Genomic DNA, 16,347 nt, shown 5'->3' on the forward strand with positions numbered 1-16,347 from the left:
CTTTGCCTCCTCTAGACTGTGATGAGAGGGTCACCCCGCTTTCAGACTGTGACAGCAGTGCCCCTTGAGAATCTCTTCTCCAGGTGCACCCTGGGGGACAGGAGGGAGGTTCCATCAAAGATCCTCTCAAAAAAAAGATCCTTTCTTCAGCTCCAAGTGCCACCCTGAGGGTGGCCTGGAGATCTCTAGGACCCCCCCAGGGGCTGATGAGTTGGGGGCTATGGCAGCAGGAAGCTTGGGGTGCTGGAGGCTTGTGGTTGGGTTGCTGGGGCCCAGTTGGCTGCGGAGCCCTCAGGAGGAGGCAGGAAGTCAGGGTGGGAACGTGGGCGGGCTAAGACAGGCGGTGGCTACCTTAACGAAGGGAGCTGAAGCTGTGTGTGAGCTGCCAGGCTAGGCCAGGAGGATGTGAATGAGGCCAGGGGCTCCTGGGCTGGGCAGGTAAGGAGTCCTGGGAACAGGGGTCTAGGACTGTGGTGGGGCGGGGGTGGTGCCTGACAGCGGGGGCTGCCTCCAGGCATGGGGCTGGGCCCCTGGGTATTCAGCAGCCCTACAGGCTGGGGGAGAGAAAAGTCTTGCTGGAGGCCAGGTGGGTGGCAGGTGGTGCAGCTGGTAAGAAGTAGCCTTACCTGTGTAGCCGTTGTCTCTCAACCCTGCCACACTGTCTGCCACTGGTCCCTACCTCACTGGGAGCCTTTTCTGGGAGATCCGACACATGGACTGTTACATATGAAAAAAGCCTTCAGAAATCCCCAAGTCCAGGGGCGCTGCCTTCAGCTCAGGCCATGATCTCAGGGTCCTGGGATCAAGCTCCACATCGGACTCCCTGCTCAGCGGAGAGTCTGCTTCTCCCTCTCTCTCTGCTTCTGCCCTCTGTCCTAACCCGACTTGTGCTCTCTTGCTCTCTCCCGCTCTCAAATAAATACACAAATAAAACCTTTAAAAAAGAATCACCAAGTCCAGTCCCTGATCCCATGATGGACGAACTTCCTGAGGCCCAGAGAGGTCAAGCCCTCCCTCCCTGCAGTCACTCAGCAAGGCAGTGGCAGAGCTAGTCCCTGGGAGAAGGTGATAGTCTAGGCTCGGTCTCCCCCACCCCTATCCGTGGGGCAGGATGATGGTCAGGCTTGAGTCGGGGACCCAGGAATCCTAGTGGTTGCTGGGGCAGACCCCAGTGACAAGAATCTTCTGAGAGAGAGTGAGAGAGAGAGAGAGAGAGAGAAAGAGAGAGAGAGAGAGAGATTGAGAGAGAGAGAGTAATCACCCAGAACATCCGGAGGGACACGTGAGACGTGATTTTAGCCTTGTTGACCACCGGTGCTGGAGAAGCAGAAGTGTCTTCTGTTGCAAGCGGATGGATATGGGAGGGCGTGTTTGTTATCTGGGATGAGGCCTCCAGAGCGGAAGTATCTGACCGGAGGCTGGAAAGTTGAAGGACAGAGAATGGAAAGCGCAGGGCAGAGGAAGGGCTATTTTTAACTGAGACAGGGGTGCAGTTGGCCCTGGGCGAGGGACGCCAGCACTTCCATCTGGAAAGTTGCCATTCCTGCCCCTGCCGAGTATCAGAGGAGGCCACTTGGTTCCTCTGGCTTCACCGCCCGCTCCCCCCCGCCCCGCCCCAAACTGTATGCGTCAGGCCAGCTGGTCTCTCTGATCGCTGCTTCAAACCCTAGGAAGGCAGAGGCCCAGGAAGGCATAGTCAGCTACTTGCCCACCCCTCACCTTCTTCTGAGCCATCAGTTTATGGGGGGACATCCCCATGTGAGCCAGACTTTCCAGGTTTCCCTTATCCTACCCTCCGCCATTGTAGTTTTTTTTGACACGCAGTTTCCACCCAGTCAGCATGCCCCAGTCTTTCTCTTGTCCCCAGGTCCAAGGCCTGCAGTCTTTTGTAGGGGCCAGAGAACACATTGACTCTCCATGTGCTTCGGGGGGGGGGGCTCCTCGGCCTGCACCCCTCTCCTCCAGGACGTGCTGACAGATGACTCAGAGTCCCTTGCCCTTATGGCTCAGGGACGGAGGTTCTCCTGAAAGGGTAAAGGGCCAAGTGTTGGGGCAAGAGAATGAGGCGAGGTTCTCAGGGAACAGAGGACTTCCCTGTGGTGATCCAGAAGGTTCACAGATCTGACTGGAAGTCAACACAGTTCTGAGAAGGACAAAGGCCCATTTTGGAAAGCATCTACAACATGAGCCAAGGTCACTGTCCCTGGTTTCTGTTTCTTGGGTACCATGAAGACAGAACAAGACCAAAGGCCAGAGAGTCAATGGGTATTGTGCAGTGCAGAGAACACGGGTTTCAGGGTCAGGCTGACCCAGGTACAATTCCGGTTCTGCCATTTCCTTGAACAGTATTGACTTCACCTCCCCAGACTCCAAACTATGAAGAGGCAGTCATAAATCTCTCCCTTGCAGATTGCGTTTGGGGACTTGGGTTGTGCTCTGGGTCGTACCTGATGCATAGTAGGTCCTTAACAGAGGTTAGGCAGCCCCTCCTCCTGTAAATGGTGCACCAAAGGGAAGGCTGTTCACACCCAGAATGACCCGTATTCAGCACCTTGGCTGGCCAGCGTCCCACCCTCAGCACCCTGGCTGGCCAGCATACCGCTCATCACCTCACACTTGTGGTGTGGTTTTGCAAATGAGCTTGTTTCCTGTATATAGTGGGTGTGAGAATTCTAGGCTGAGCCACAGGGTCTGCCTTACAGGAGAGTAACACACACACACACACACACACACACACACACACCCATACACATATACCCTATCCCAAACACCAGACTTATCATCAGAAAATGTCTGTGTGCAGGTATGGACGGAGGCAGAGACAGGGTCTACATACACAATACACACTGTATCTTACTAATCCAGAGCCTGGGGGTGTGTATGGATTCACATACATCTTCAACTTGGCCTTGAAGTCACCAGCTTCAAGTCGGTGACTTCAAGACCAAGCTCAGTTCAATGAAAGCAATGCTGAGGGGAGCTGGGGGTGGGGGTGGGTTGGGGGCAGGCAGGACCAAGATACCATTGGGGGACGTGGCCTCCAAGAGCAAACTTCGGCGTTGGCCTGAACGTAGCTTGTGCTTCATTTCCGATGCTTGTTCTAGAGAACACCAGTTCCATGAGGCATCTGGAAAGAGAATGGTTCTGGGGCTAAACCAACATGGCTTCCGCTCCAGACTGGGCCATATTAATTTCCTGGTCAATGTCATCAGCTGGTTAGCACTCTGAAAATTCCCCCAGAGAACGGGCCTGATCGATTCTGTCTCATCGGCATTTCCCAAACTTCTTTGGTCACAGAAGCCTTTTTTCCTGGATGACCCGTTCATTGCACGCCTACCTTTCCTGAGACAAGGCGAGGAATGGAAGGGTAAGCTACGCAGTGACTCCTCCACAAACCGTCCTGTCTCTTGGCAGAGTTTCTGCGTTGGTGGCGGTTTGTTGTTTTTTGTTTTTCAACTACAAAATTAGCACATGACTGTCGTTAAAAATTCAAACAGTACGGAGGCATAAAAAGAAATATAAGAAACTACAGCCCCCTCCGGTCTCACTTCTGGGATGTGTTCACTGCGAACAATTTGTGAGCATCCTTCCAGATTTTCCTATGGATGGCGGCTGCAAAGTGTAGGAGTTAGGAGCCCCGTGTCTGGGGGCTTAGGAGCCCCGTGTCTGGGGGCAGAGAGACCGAGGTTCAGCTCGCCACTCCACCACTTATTTGTTTGTTATGAGGCCTCAGACAAATCACTTCACCCTGTTTGTGCCTCAGTTTTTGCATGTGTAAAATGGGGATAATAATAGCCTTTACATCATAGGATTATAATGAGAATGACATGAAAACATGCAAATAAAAGCTTAGCCCAGAACCTGGCTGCAAAGAATCCCCAAATATACACATTTGAATGCAAATAGGCTTCTATGCTACATTCTGTTCTGTAGCTTCCTTGCCATGTTTTTTGTTTTTTGGGATTTTTTTGCTTGCCATCTTATATCCAGGATGTCTTTCCATGTCAGTACATGGAGATGGACCTCATTTTTAGTGATTTTAGCTTAACGTCAACTTGGTAAATGGGCAGCGGCGGCGATTTTGCAATACTACTTCCTGACAAGTACTGCTGTTTTGTGTTCCCAGTGTTGTGAGTCACAGACATTACCAGTCACTGAACTGAAGACAGACCCATGGCCCCTGGTGAAAATGGAGGGACCTGCCAAAAGAGGTCAGGGCTGGGGGTGCCTGGGTGGCTCAGTTGTTAAGCGTCTGCCTTCAGCTCAGGTCATGATCCCAGGGTCCTGGGATCAAGCCCCAAATCAGGCTCTCTGCTCTCTGCTTGGCGGGAAGCCTGCTTTTTCCTCTCCCACTCCCCAGGCTTGTGTTCTGTCCCTCTCTGTCAAATAAATTAAATCTTAAAAAAAAAAAAAAAAAGAGGTTAGGACCAAATGGACAGGAACCTGTCTATCTGCTCAACCTCTGTGTCCCCCACCCTAGATCAGAGCCTGGCACATAGAGGTACCCGTTAAATTTTTGTCAGTAGTCTGGCCATTTAGGAAAATGGCGCCTCCTCTAACTCACCAACAGAAGTCCTTCTCACATTGCAGCAAGTCCCAAAATACGGCCTGTGCACCTCTACCGTGGAGTGATTTTAGGGGGTAATGAATGTGAATTTACATATGACATTATGCGCTTGTTTTAATGGATCCTGATTTCTATCTCTGGCTGGTGATACTGGTTTTCCATTTAGGGCAGTGAAGTTTCCATTTTAGGTAAATGTATAAAAAGCGAAAAGGTGGTCTGTGAAAGTGCCCAAAATCACAAAGGAGAATGAAAATGATTGATAATGGCTAATGTTAACATTTTGACTGGAAAATGTTTAAGGCTGGTGCAGGAAAATGCTCACGCTAGCCTCAAATAGCAATTAGACTTGACCTTTAAACAACAGTGGGTTTGCGCTCTGACCACACGTAGTCGAAAATCCAAATAAAACCTTTGACCGCCCAAAAACTTAACGACAGTTGACCCTTGAATAATGTGAGGGTGTAAGGGTGCCGACTACCAGCGCAGGCAAAAATCCATGTGTAACTTTGATTCCCAAAAAAGCTTTACTAATAGGGTCCTATTGACCAGAGCCTTACTGATAACATAAATAGTTGGCTAACAGATAATTTGTATATTATATGTCTTGTATACTGTATTCTTAAAGTAAGCTAGAGAAAAGAAAAGAAACGGTATTAAGAAAATCATAAGTGGGGCGCCTGGGTGGCTCAGTAGGTTAAGCCTCTGCTTTCGGCTCAGGTCATGATTTCAGGGTCCTGGGATTGAGCCCCACATCGGGCTCTCTGCTCGGCGGGGAGCCTGCTTCCTTCTCTGTCTCTGCCTGCTTGTGATCTCTCTCTCTCTCTCTGTCAAAAAAAAAAAAAAAAAGAAAAAAGAAAATCATAAGGAAGGGGGCCTGGGTGGCTCAGTTGGTTAGGCACCTGCCTTAGGCTCAGGTCATGATCCCAGCGTCCTGGGATTGAGTCCCGCATTGGGCTCTCTGCACGGTGGGGAGTCTGCTTCTCCCTCTCCCTCTGCTCTTCCTCCTGACTTGTTCTTTCTTTCTCTTGCCCTCTTTAAATGAATAAATAAAATCTTTAAAAAAATATTTAAACTAGAAAAAAAAATCATAAGGAAGATGGAACACCTGGCTGACTCAGTCAATAGAGCATGTGCTTCTTGAACTCAGGGTTGTAGGTTCGAGCTCCATGTTAGGTACAGAGATTACTTAAAAAGAAGATCTTAAAAAAGAAAAAAGAAAATCATGAGGAAGAGAAAATACATTTATAATACTCTACTGTAAAATATCCACATGTGAATGGAACCACAAGGCACAAACCCATGTTGTTCAAGGGTCAACGATGTTTTCATTTATTTAGCTCTTGGCAGGTACTAAGCACATGATAAGCAGTTTATGGGATCATCTGTATCTCCCAGGTAATGCTTACAGCAGCCCTACCCGTAGGTCCCACTTTATTTATTTATTTGTTTATTTTAAATTTTATTTACTTATTTGTCAGAGAGACAGAGAGAGAAAGAGAGAGTGAGCACAGAGAGGGGAGCAGGAGGCAGAGGAAGAGGGAGAAGCAGGCTCCCTGCTGAGCAGGGAACCCAATGTGGGGCTCGTACTCAGGACCCTGGGATCATGACCTGAGCTGAAGACAGACACTTAACCGACTGAGCCACCCAGATTGTCCGCATCCCCCCCTAGCCCCCCAGAGAGGTTTAGTAACCTGCCCTGAGGCCCTCTGCCAGTGAGTGCCTAGGGATTGACAAGGATATGGTGAGCTGAGACCCCATGACCGGCAGACTCCCAGAAACTTGAATAAAGCTTCATGGCTCGCCAAGCTGTAAATAAGGCTCTGTCCATTCTGGTAAAACCATCATGTCACAAAATGTGCACAGAGGCACACAGGGATGGGACTCACGAAAAGGATTAGAGGTACATACAAGTTACTGGTTGGAGGGCCTCTACCCAAAATACCAGCTTTAGCATCATTGCTCTGTAACCCACACTTCCGGCAATAATTAACTGACAATCAGTTTTATGGTTAAGACACTTAGTTTTGTGAGAATAAACCTACCTTGTTTGCATTGAAGAGAAAGCTTAGCTTTTTGTTCTCTATGGTTAAAATGGGGGGGATTATATCACAAAGGAGCACGTGAAAAAGGAGAGAACTCTGGACACATCCCTCTTTTACCCATTAGAAATTATTTATCATGCCCGCCAACCCTGATTCTTGAGTACCATGATGAGGGATCTGTGTGGACCGCCTTCATAGCCAAGGCTCTTCATTGAACATATACAGTTTTTTTGACAACCAAATCTCGGCCCAAATAAAAAGCCAAGAAAATGTTTTAAATGATTCTCGACAGATTTTGCCACAAAGCGGCCCAGGGTACCACAGTGGTTCTGCCTCATGATAGCCTGCCTGCTCTTGGCTAAGAAACCCAGGTTCTTGGCAAGAACCTGGCACACATTATGGACAGAATGTTCGATAAATGAATAGCTTTACAGTTGAAGGGAGGAAAAGAGTTGTTGTTATTGTTGTTTTTAAAGGGGACAAAACATATCCTAAGCCCAGCTAGGCAAGAGAAAGTCTGGAGTTGATAGAAGTGAATGAGTTGGCAAGAGCTGGAACTCTCGATGATATCAATGCTAAACAGGTCTGGGTTCAGATGATCCAGACCAGGAGCTTTGGGTAGCTTGGGATTTTCGATCGATTCTACCAAGTGAGCAGGGCCACTGCATGTGTTGGGCGCTGTGGTGAAGGGCACCTAGGGAGCTGAGGTCTAACCTTCACTCTACTCTCCGAGTTTGAAACCCCAGGGAGGGGTGGCTCTTTATAATTGGCACAAAGTGCTCTGTGGACCACGGGCAGCTCTGAATTTCACCGAGAACAGTACAGAACTTGGTCAGAGGAGGTCTAGATCTCTAACATTCTTGCTATTGACCTTGAATTCCTGAGTTGGAAGAAGAAAATGTCCTGTTTCATTCACCCCAGAATCTGCCTTCGCTGCTTGTTCTGAGAAGCCTGGGGATTCTCTGGATCTGTTTTTTTCTTCTTTTTCTTCCTTTTAGACAATGAAACATTTATATATTTCTTAAAAAGACATTTATATATTTATCTGTTTGAGAGAGGGAGAGGGAGAGAGAATGAGCAGCGACGAGGGGCAGAGGGAAAGGGAGAAGCAGACCCCCCACTGAGTAGGGAACCCACCTTCAGGGCTCGATCCCAGGACGCCAGGATCATGACCTGAGCTGACTGAGTCAGAGGCCTAACCAACTAAGCCACCCAGACACCCATGACAACGTGACATTTATATTAAGCTTTAATTTTTATTTTCTTTTTACTGACCTCATTTGTCAACCTGGTTAGATTGTTTTGGCTACCAGTAATCTTTGTCACACTAAGACGAGAAGAATGGGACACACATTTTATATAAATAGATATATCCATCTATGACCTCACAATTACACAGGGACAGGCACAAACTGTAAATCCCCCCCATTCTGTTACACAGCCATCTGCATATACGACCTCAGACAAACCCACGGGCTTGTGCACAAAAGCACGATGCTTGCTTAATCATATGCCTTCATATATACAGACCTGCGTTCACCTGTCCGGTAAATTACATTCAGAAGCATGTAGTCTAGGTGGAAGGAGCATTGTCTTGGAGGAAAAGGCCTCTGTTAACAGCACAATGATCACAAAAATTTTTTTAGGATTTTGTTTATTTGAGAAAGAACGAGAGCGGAGAGATCACAGAGAGAGAGGGAGAAGCCGACTTGCTGCTGAGCCGAGAACCTGATGCCAGGCTCAATTCCAGGACCTTGAGATCATGACCTGAGCCAAAGGCAGCTTAACCAGCTGAGCCACCCAGGCGAACCATGATCAAATTTTTGATGAAGAGTGCTGTCCCCCACCCCCCACTCCCCCAACCCCCCACACCCCTGCCTGTCAGACCCACCTCTCTGGTCCTGTTTCCTCATGACTTCTCAGGATCCTCCACTTCCTTTGGATTTCCCAGGGAGTGAAGAGTAGAGGAGGATACCTTGATAAAGGAGTAGGAAACTGATTTGAGTTTCACCTCTGCCTAGAGCCCTCATGGGCTCTTGGGAAATTCACATAACCTCTCTGATCCCCCAGCTTCTCCATCTTTAAAACAAAGCTGGTAAATTATACTGGTGCTTCTAAACTCTTGTCTCCCAGACTCCTTGGCCCCTTCCACTGTTGTACTCCCCACTCTCCTGGGTCATGGATCTCATGATTTTGAAGTTTCTGCCTACTAAACTACTTTGTTTAACTACTCACTTTCATGTTATCTAATTCAAATTTTAATCAGAGACAATCAGTATGCATTGAAGAAATAGTAACGTAATTTATCAAACTAAGAAACAAATTATAGTACAATTTCCTTTCAGGTTTTTTTTCTAAAAGATTTTATTTATTTATTTGACAGAGAGAGAGAGAGAGATCACAAGTAGGCAGAGAGGCAGGCAGAGAGAGAGGGGGAAGCAGGTTTGCTGCTGATCAGAGGGCCAGATGAGGGGCTTGATCCCAGGACTCTGAGATCTTGACCTGAGCTGAAGGCAGAGGCTTAACCCACTGAGCCACCCAGGAGCCCCATTCCTCTCAGGTTTTTAAAAAATACTGAAATAACCTGCAGGCCTCCCATGTTATCCTGGGGCCTCCCAGGAGCATGGAGCCCTGGTAGCTGGGAGCCACACACCAAAATCTTCTCTGGCATTCCTGGATCCTAGGGTCTCATGATGGCTGCCAGGCCCTACGCACCACAGCTCACACTTCCGTAGAGGGCAGGATCTGCTCCCCGTAGCTGGAGGGCTCCAGGAGTGCACAGCCAGCCACGGAGAAAACACTAGGGGTCAGATTCCCAGAAGAGTTAGAGTTCCTTTTGGCTTAATCAAGACACAGCTTGACTTTTTCCTCATTCTTGGCCCCAGTCTTTAGGAATGTCAGGTCCTCTCTGGGAGGCGCAGATTTAGTCCAGGACACAGGTCTTGTCTGCATGCTGTCCTGGACCCTGGCCGTCACCAAACTGTGATCTTCATAGGCCCATCTGAGGGTCACAAACAACAGAATGCTCACAGCCTCACTTGATAGCTCATTTTAGGCTGTTTCCAGATGGTTCTCAGTGCTTCTCTGGAGGCTTTTGCTGCTCAAAGTTCCTAGCCATAATAAAATTATGTGTCAGAAAAGCCATTTGCAGGGATGTCTGGGTGGCTCAGGCAGTTAAGTGTCTGACTCTTGTTTTCGGCTCAGGTCCTGATCTCAGGATCCTGGGATCGAGCCCCACATCAGGCTCTCTGCTCAGCAGGGAGCCTGCTTCCTCCTCTCTCTCTCTCTGCCTGACTCTCTGCCTACTTGTGATCTCTGTCAAATAAATAAATAAAATATTTTTTAAAGGATTTTATTTATTTATTTATTTATTTATTTATTTGTGTGAGAGAGAGAGAAAGAGATAGCACAAACAGGGGGAGTGGCAGGCAGAGGGAGAAGCAGGCTCCCCACTGAGCAAGGAGCCCAATACGGGGCTCGATCCCAAGACCGCGAGATCATGACGTGAACCAAAATCAAGAGTCAGATGCTTATTAACCGATGGGACCACCCAGGCGCCCCATAAATAAAAAAAAATTTTTTTAAGCCATTTGTATCCACAGATGAGTGTTTGAGCTGGCTTTCTCAAATGTCTCTCCCCCACACTCCAGGACTCTTTTTTTTTTTTTTTTTTTTAAAGATTATTTATTTATTTATTTATTTGATAGAGAGCACAGGTAGTCAGAGAGGCAGGCAGAGAGAGAGGAGGAAGCAGGCTCCCTGCTGAGCAGAGAGCCCGATGCAGGGCTCGATCCCAGGACCCTGGGATCATGACCTGAGCCGAAGGCAGAGGCCTCAACCCACTGAGCCACCCAGGCGCCCCACACACTCCAGGACTCTTAACAGTAGAGGGGAGAGTGAATGTGTACCCTTTTCCTTGAAAGTCTCTTGATCTGGCTTAAAATTCCATGTATTCCATTCCTTGCATTTCCTCTATAATAGATCTATGTTTGTTTAACTATATGACTAAGGTCAAATGACACTCGTGTTCTAGGAAGATGTACGCTCATGACTTCTGGTACGCATGATGGGTTCTGAGTATCTCAGTTTAAGAAACATGAATTTCTTTCTTTCTTTCTTTCTTTTCTTTTTTTTTTAAGAAACATGAATTTCTAATAAGGAGGATTATTTACCAATTCCATTCTCCCACCCTCCAAAGTAGGTGCTGGAAGGGCAGAATGAGCAGTGGTGAAGTCTTTCTAAGTTCTAAACTAAGCTAACATTTGTGTAAGCTTATGAGAAAGGGGTGACAGTCCTCACTGGACAGGAAAGGAAAGTGAAGCTTGGGAAGAACAGTTTCAGCAAAGTCATACAGTAAACGTCAGAACCGGGGTTTGAACTTAGGTCTCTCTGACTCTGAGGCCTGTCCTTGAGTCTTTTTTTTTTTTTTTAAGATTTTATTTATTTATTTGTCAGAAAGAGAAAGAGAGAGCACAGGCAGGCAGAGTGGTAGCAGAGGCAGAGGGAGAAGCAGGCTCCCTGCCGAGCAAGGAGCCTGATGTGGGACTCGATCGCAGGATGCTGGGATCATGACCTGAGCAGAAGGCAGCCGATTAACCACCTGAGCCAAACAGGCGTCCCTCTTTTTTCCTTTATTGAGACATAATTGACATGTGTCCTTCAGTCTTGCAAACCCCACAATCCCCAGTACTCCCTACTTCCACTGGGTCCCAGCGTGGATCAGCATCTCTAGCTTTGTTCTGTCCCAAACAGATTGTGTGAGTTTAATCTTTTTAAAATATTTATTTATTTATTTTTAGGGAGAGTGTACCTGAGCCAGGGGAGAAGCAGAGGGAGAGAGAGAGAGAATTCTAAGCAGACGCCCCACTGAGTTCAGAGCCCGATGTTGGGGGTGGGGGGTGGGCTCTATCTCACAACCCTGAGGCCTGAGCTGAAACGAACCGTCAGACGCTCAACCCCCGGAGCCACCCAAGTGTCCCCTGTGAGCTTAATTTTTTTTAAAGATTTATTTATTTGAGGGGGTGGGAGGGGCCAAGGGAGAGGGAGAGAGAAACTCAAACAGTCTCTGAGCTGAGTGGGGAGCCCCACGACCCCAAGATCAGACCTGAGCTGAAACCAAGAGTTGGACACACAACCAATTGTACCACTCAGGTGTCCCTGCATGAGTTTAGTTTTAAGCAGGTCTTTTTGGGCTTCTGTTTGCTCCTCTAAAATCAGAAATTAGACTTGGTGATGTCTTTCTCTCTTTCTCTCTTTTCTTTTTCTTTTTCTTTTTTTTAAAGTAGCCCCTCCTCCCTTTTAAAAGATTTTATTTATTTATTTGACAGAGAGAGACACAGGGAGAGAGGGAACACAAGCAGGGGGAGTGGGAGAGGGAAAAGCAGGCTTCCGGTCGAGTACAGAGCCCGATGCTGGGGCTTGATCCCAGGACCCTGGGATCATGACCTGAGCAGAAGACAGATGCTTAACGACTGAGCTACCCAGGCGCCCCAGACTTGGTGATCTCTAAGACCCTGGTAGATGGGAGCCTCTGTGCATGAACGTCCACATACCAACATTTATTAATGACAAGTAGTTCTGGGTGCTGTGGTATTCAGGCAAATAACCCACAGCTTCTGTTCTGAATGAGCCCCCCACCTCATCAAGGGGAGGGAAAGACAGTGGGACTGATCCATAAATCCATCTAGTCATGGCATTCAGTGCTAACTGACAACTGTGTCTGAGTAGAGTGTTGACAGAGCAGGGTATTGGGAGGGCTTCACTGGGGAGGTAATATTTGAGCTGAGCCTTAAAGGTTCAATTAGTTCAGTAGGCAGACAAGAAAGCATTCACGGTAGGGGAGTCACATGTGCAAAGGCATGGAGTAAGAAAATAGTATGCAGTGTTTGGGAAAGGCAGAGGTAGCTCAGAATGAAGGTGTGTGTGTGTGTGTGTGTGTGTGTGTGTGTGTGTGTGTGTGTAGGATAGTGTGGAGGTGGATTTGATCTTGATATTAAAACGTCATGGGGGAGCACGTGGGTGACTCCGTCAGTTAAGCGTCCGGCTCTCGTTTTTGGCTCCAGTGGTGATCTCAGGGTCGTGGCATTGAACCCTCTTGGGCTCTGAGCTTGGCAGAGGGGTCTACTTGGGATTCTCTCTCTCTCCTCCTCTCTCTCTCTGCCACTTGTGCATGAGAGAGCACGAGTGGGGGTGGAGGGGCAGAGGGAGAAGCAGACTCCTCACAAAGCAGAGAGTCCAACGGGGGCTTGACCCCAGGACCCTGAGATCGTGACCTGAGCCGAAGGCAGACGCTTAACCACGGAGCCACCCAGGTGGCCCAGCAAGTTTTTTAAAGGGTCATGGGGTGCCGGGGTGGTTCTGTCGGTTAAGCATCCGACTCGATCTTGGCTCAGGTCTTGATTGCAAAATTGTTCAAACTCACAATTGAGCCCCGAGTGGAGCCTACTTTAAAAAAGAGGTCTTGAATGGTAAGTTGAGTTTTATCTGAGGACTAGTGCTTTCTAAGCGGTTCTGAGGAGCAGCCCTAGGGAAGGGGGTTTCTCAGGCCTCCTGGGGGCTTCACAATGACATCTCCACTCTGTTTCAGGCAGAACAGCCCCACGTTTACTTGCTTTATCTATTAGGTTCTGCCTGATTTCCATCTGACAAAAAGTTTCCATTGCTTAAGCAAACAAACCAAAAAGTTATGGCCAATAGCAACACTGAAGGGTTTTCTGCTCATGAGAATCAGAACCCTCTAAAGGAGATTTGCTCTGGGAAAAGTTGGGGCCTAACCTCTGACATTAGGGAGCAGGACCCTCTTATTCAGCTTCCATGGCCAGGGAGGGGAGTTGTAATTAGGAGGTGGGGCACACACACCTCTTTGGTAGGGAAGGAACAAAATTTAGGGCTCCCCCAGGGCCTGGGGAAGTGTTGTATGATCTTTAGTAGGTAGTCCTCCAACATGGGGGATGGGAGGAAAGAGAGGGTTGGTGGAGAGGCAGGAAGTGGGCAACTAGGCTAACAAAGGTATCTGTGGCGGTTTGCCCATTCCAGGTGGGAGGGCGGGGCCCAGGGCTCAGTGGGGGCCCATGTGTGACTCTACTTGTGGCCAGGGGGTCTCAGAGTGAGCACCAGTAGGAATCCCCTCACCAGACCAGCTGGACCCATTTCAGCTTTTCTGTGGCTGGTGGATGGGGGATGGGGGCCTGACAATCTCAGGTACTTCTGGAAATTCCCAGGGCAAGGCCCTAGGATGTCTGATGTTGGGGAAGTAGATCTTGGAGGAGCCCCTTCAGCCCCCTCTCCATTGCCCCAGGGACCATGGGCTGTAGCTGCAGCTCAAACTCTGAAGAAGACTGGATGGAAAACATCGATGTATGTGAGAACTGCCATTACCCCATAGTCCCACTGGATGGCAAGGCCACGGTAAGAGGCAAGACAGGGGACTTGGTGAGGGAGTCGGGTGGAGTATACAAGCCAGGAGAAGGAAATGGACCACCACCGAAATAACAGAGTGGCCCTTTCCCCTTGGAAAACAGAAAGGAAAGGAGGTCCCGAGAGAGGAAGGGACCCTCCTAAGTTGTTGGCGAATGCAGAGATAAGACCCAGCCAAGCTGGAGAAGCAGAAACGGGGCAGTGGGGAGGGGAACCAGGATTGGACTCAGTCCCTCACTCTCTGACCCCACTTTCACCCCCTCACCCCACAGCTGCCCATCCGCAATGGCTCTGAGGTGCGGGATCCACTGGTCATCTATGAAGGCTCCAACCCCCCAGCCTCACCATTGCAAGGTGACCTCACAATCAGCAGGGCCTGAAAGTTAAGGGGTCTGGATCCTTGGCTGTTGGCCTCCATCTCCCATTCACTCTCTGCCGTGTCTTGCCTCTCTTGCCCCTGGTCTTCTTCGCTGCCCTGTAATTCCTGAATTCTGTGTTCTCAGCCTAATCCAGGCAGGTTCTCCCTGACGCCCTCTGTCTTTCTAGACAACCTGGTTATCGCTCTGCACAGCTACGAGCCCTCTCACGATGGAGATTTGGGCTTCGAGAAGGGTGAACAGCTCCGTATCCTGGAGCGGTGAGTACCCCCTCCTCGCCACCCATCCTTGCCCTACCGGAGCATGGGAGGGAGCAGGGATCCCCCGTACCGCGGTCCCCGACGGGCTTGCAGCGGGCGCTCTTAGGACAAAATGGGAGGCTCCAGGGTGCTGGGCTAGAGGGTGGGGTGGCAGGGTGTAACGGGGGCTCTGAAGGTTTCCAGCCCAATCCAAGGCCAAGGAGACCCCACCGACTGGCTCTATCGCGCAGGAACGGCGAATGGTGGAAGGCACAGTCCCTGACCACCGGCCAGGAAGGTTTCATCCCCTTCAACTTCGTGGCCAAAGCGAACAGCCTGGAGCCCGAACCGTGAGTAGGGACCCCCCATGAGGAAGGGTGGGTGCAAAGGCTGGGTGCTAGGTGGCGAGTGCTTGAGGGCGACGGAGGCGGAACTGACCAGCAACAGACGACGGCCTTCCCTTGTGCCTTGCGCAGCTGGTTCTTCAAGAACCTGAGCCGCAAGGACGCTGAGCGGCAGCTCCTGGCGCCCGGGAACACGCACGGCTCCTTCCTGATCCGGGAGAGCGAGAGCACCGCGGGTGAGCGACTGGGCGGGGCCGTGGGCGGGGCCGCAGCTCCGAGGCCTGATCCCTGAGATCCCGGGGAAGGGGGGCACGGGGACGGGGATTTGCTTGAGTTCACCCACTCTTCATCCAGGATCGTTTTCACTGTCCGTTCGGGACTTCGACCAGAACCAGGGAGAGGTGGTGAAACATTACAAAATCCGTAACCTGGACCAAGGCGGCTTCTACATCTCGCCCCGCATCACTTTTCCTGGCCTGCACGAGCTGGTCCGCCATTACACCAGTGAGCCCTAGCAGGAGCCCCTCAGACGTGCGCGCGGGGCTCCTTCACCTGTGCCCTACCAGCCTGCCTCCCCTAAGTCCCTCTCAGGGGTACCCTCCACCCATCTCAGTATGCTCCTTCATTCCCCGCAGTGGGCGAGGTGCGGTACCCGACAGCCCAGGTCCATTCGGGTGTCCCCACCTCCCCCGCCAGTCCATTTCCCCTGGACGGGGACTTGGCCTGGCGGGGACTCAGTGGGGACACCCGAATCCGCCGTATTCACGGCCCTAATCCTCTCCCTTGTGCTCGCAGATGCTTCGGACGGGCTGTGCACGCGGTTGAGTCGCCCCTGCCAGACCCAGAAGCCCCAGAAACCTTGGTGGGAGGACGAGTGGGAGGTTCCCAGGGAGACGCTGAAGCTGGTGGAGCGGCTGGGGGCTGGCCAGTTCGGGGAAGTGTGGATGGGTGAGTGAGGCCCTCTGCGACTGCGGGAAGGGGGAGAGAAGAGGCGTCCGCTGAGGCCGCGAGAGTCCCGAGACGGCGTCCGGGCGCTACCTGTTTCCGGGTGCTCGCGCTCCCAGTGATTCCCCGATCCCTCCGCGCCCCAGGGTACTACAACGGGCACACTAAGGTGGCAGTCAAGAGCCTGAAGCAGGGAAGCATGTCCCCCGACGCCTTCCTGGCGGAGGCCAACCTCATGAAGCAGCTGCAACACCAGAGACTGGTCCGGCTCTACGCTGTGGTCACCCAGGAGCCCATCTACATCATCACGGAATACATGGAGAACGGTGGGTGCCGCCACTACGATCGGCCGCTAGGGGGCGCTGCGGCGCCGCCGGGCCCCCCCCCCCCCCCCCCCCCCCCCCCCCCCCCCCCCCC

At 50.5% G+C, this 16,347-nt stretch overlaps 1 protein-coding gene across 1 annotated transcript in view; it reads left to right on the forward strand.

The window, feature by feature from the left end:
• Nucleotides 1-320: 320 nt before the first annotated feature.
• Nucleotides 321-16,347, forward strand: part of LOC111142990 (LCK proto-oncogene, Src family tyrosine kinase) — a 23,296-nt gene continuing 7,269 nt past the window's right edge. Inside the window, exons 1-9 of the mRNA XM_022496368.1 lie at nucleotides 321-438; nucleotides 13,907-14,016; nucleotides 14,298-14,379; nucleotides 14,572-14,662; nucleotides 14,893-14,991; nucleotides 15,118-15,221; nucleotides 15,340-15,489; nucleotides 15,781-15,933; nucleotides 16,077-16,256. Coding sequence (XP_022352076.1) covers nucleotides 13,912-14,016; nucleotides 14,298-14,379; nucleotides 14,572-14,662; nucleotides 14,893-14,991; nucleotides 15,118-15,221; nucleotides 15,340-15,489; nucleotides 15,781-15,933; nucleotides 16,077-16,256 — 964 coding nt within the window. The 5' untranslated portion in view covers nucleotides 321-438; nucleotides 13,907-13,911. The remainder of the gene's footprint in view (nucleotides 439-13,906; nucleotides 14,017-14,297; nucleotides 14,380-14,571; nucleotides 14,663-14,892; nucleotides 14,992-15,117; nucleotides 15,222-15,339; nucleotides 15,490-15,780; nucleotides 15,934-16,076; nucleotides 16,257-16,347) is intronic.

This window comes from Enhydra lutris, unplaced genomic scaffold (genome assembly GCF_002288905.1).
Source record: "Enhydra lutris kenyoni isolate GAN:26980312 unplaced genomic scaffold, ASM228890v2 scaffoldscaffold9, whole genome shotgun sequence".
Taxonomy (NCBI): domain Eukaryota; kingdom Metazoa; phylum Chordata; class Mammalia; order Carnivora; family Mustelidae; genus Enhydra; species Enhydra lutris.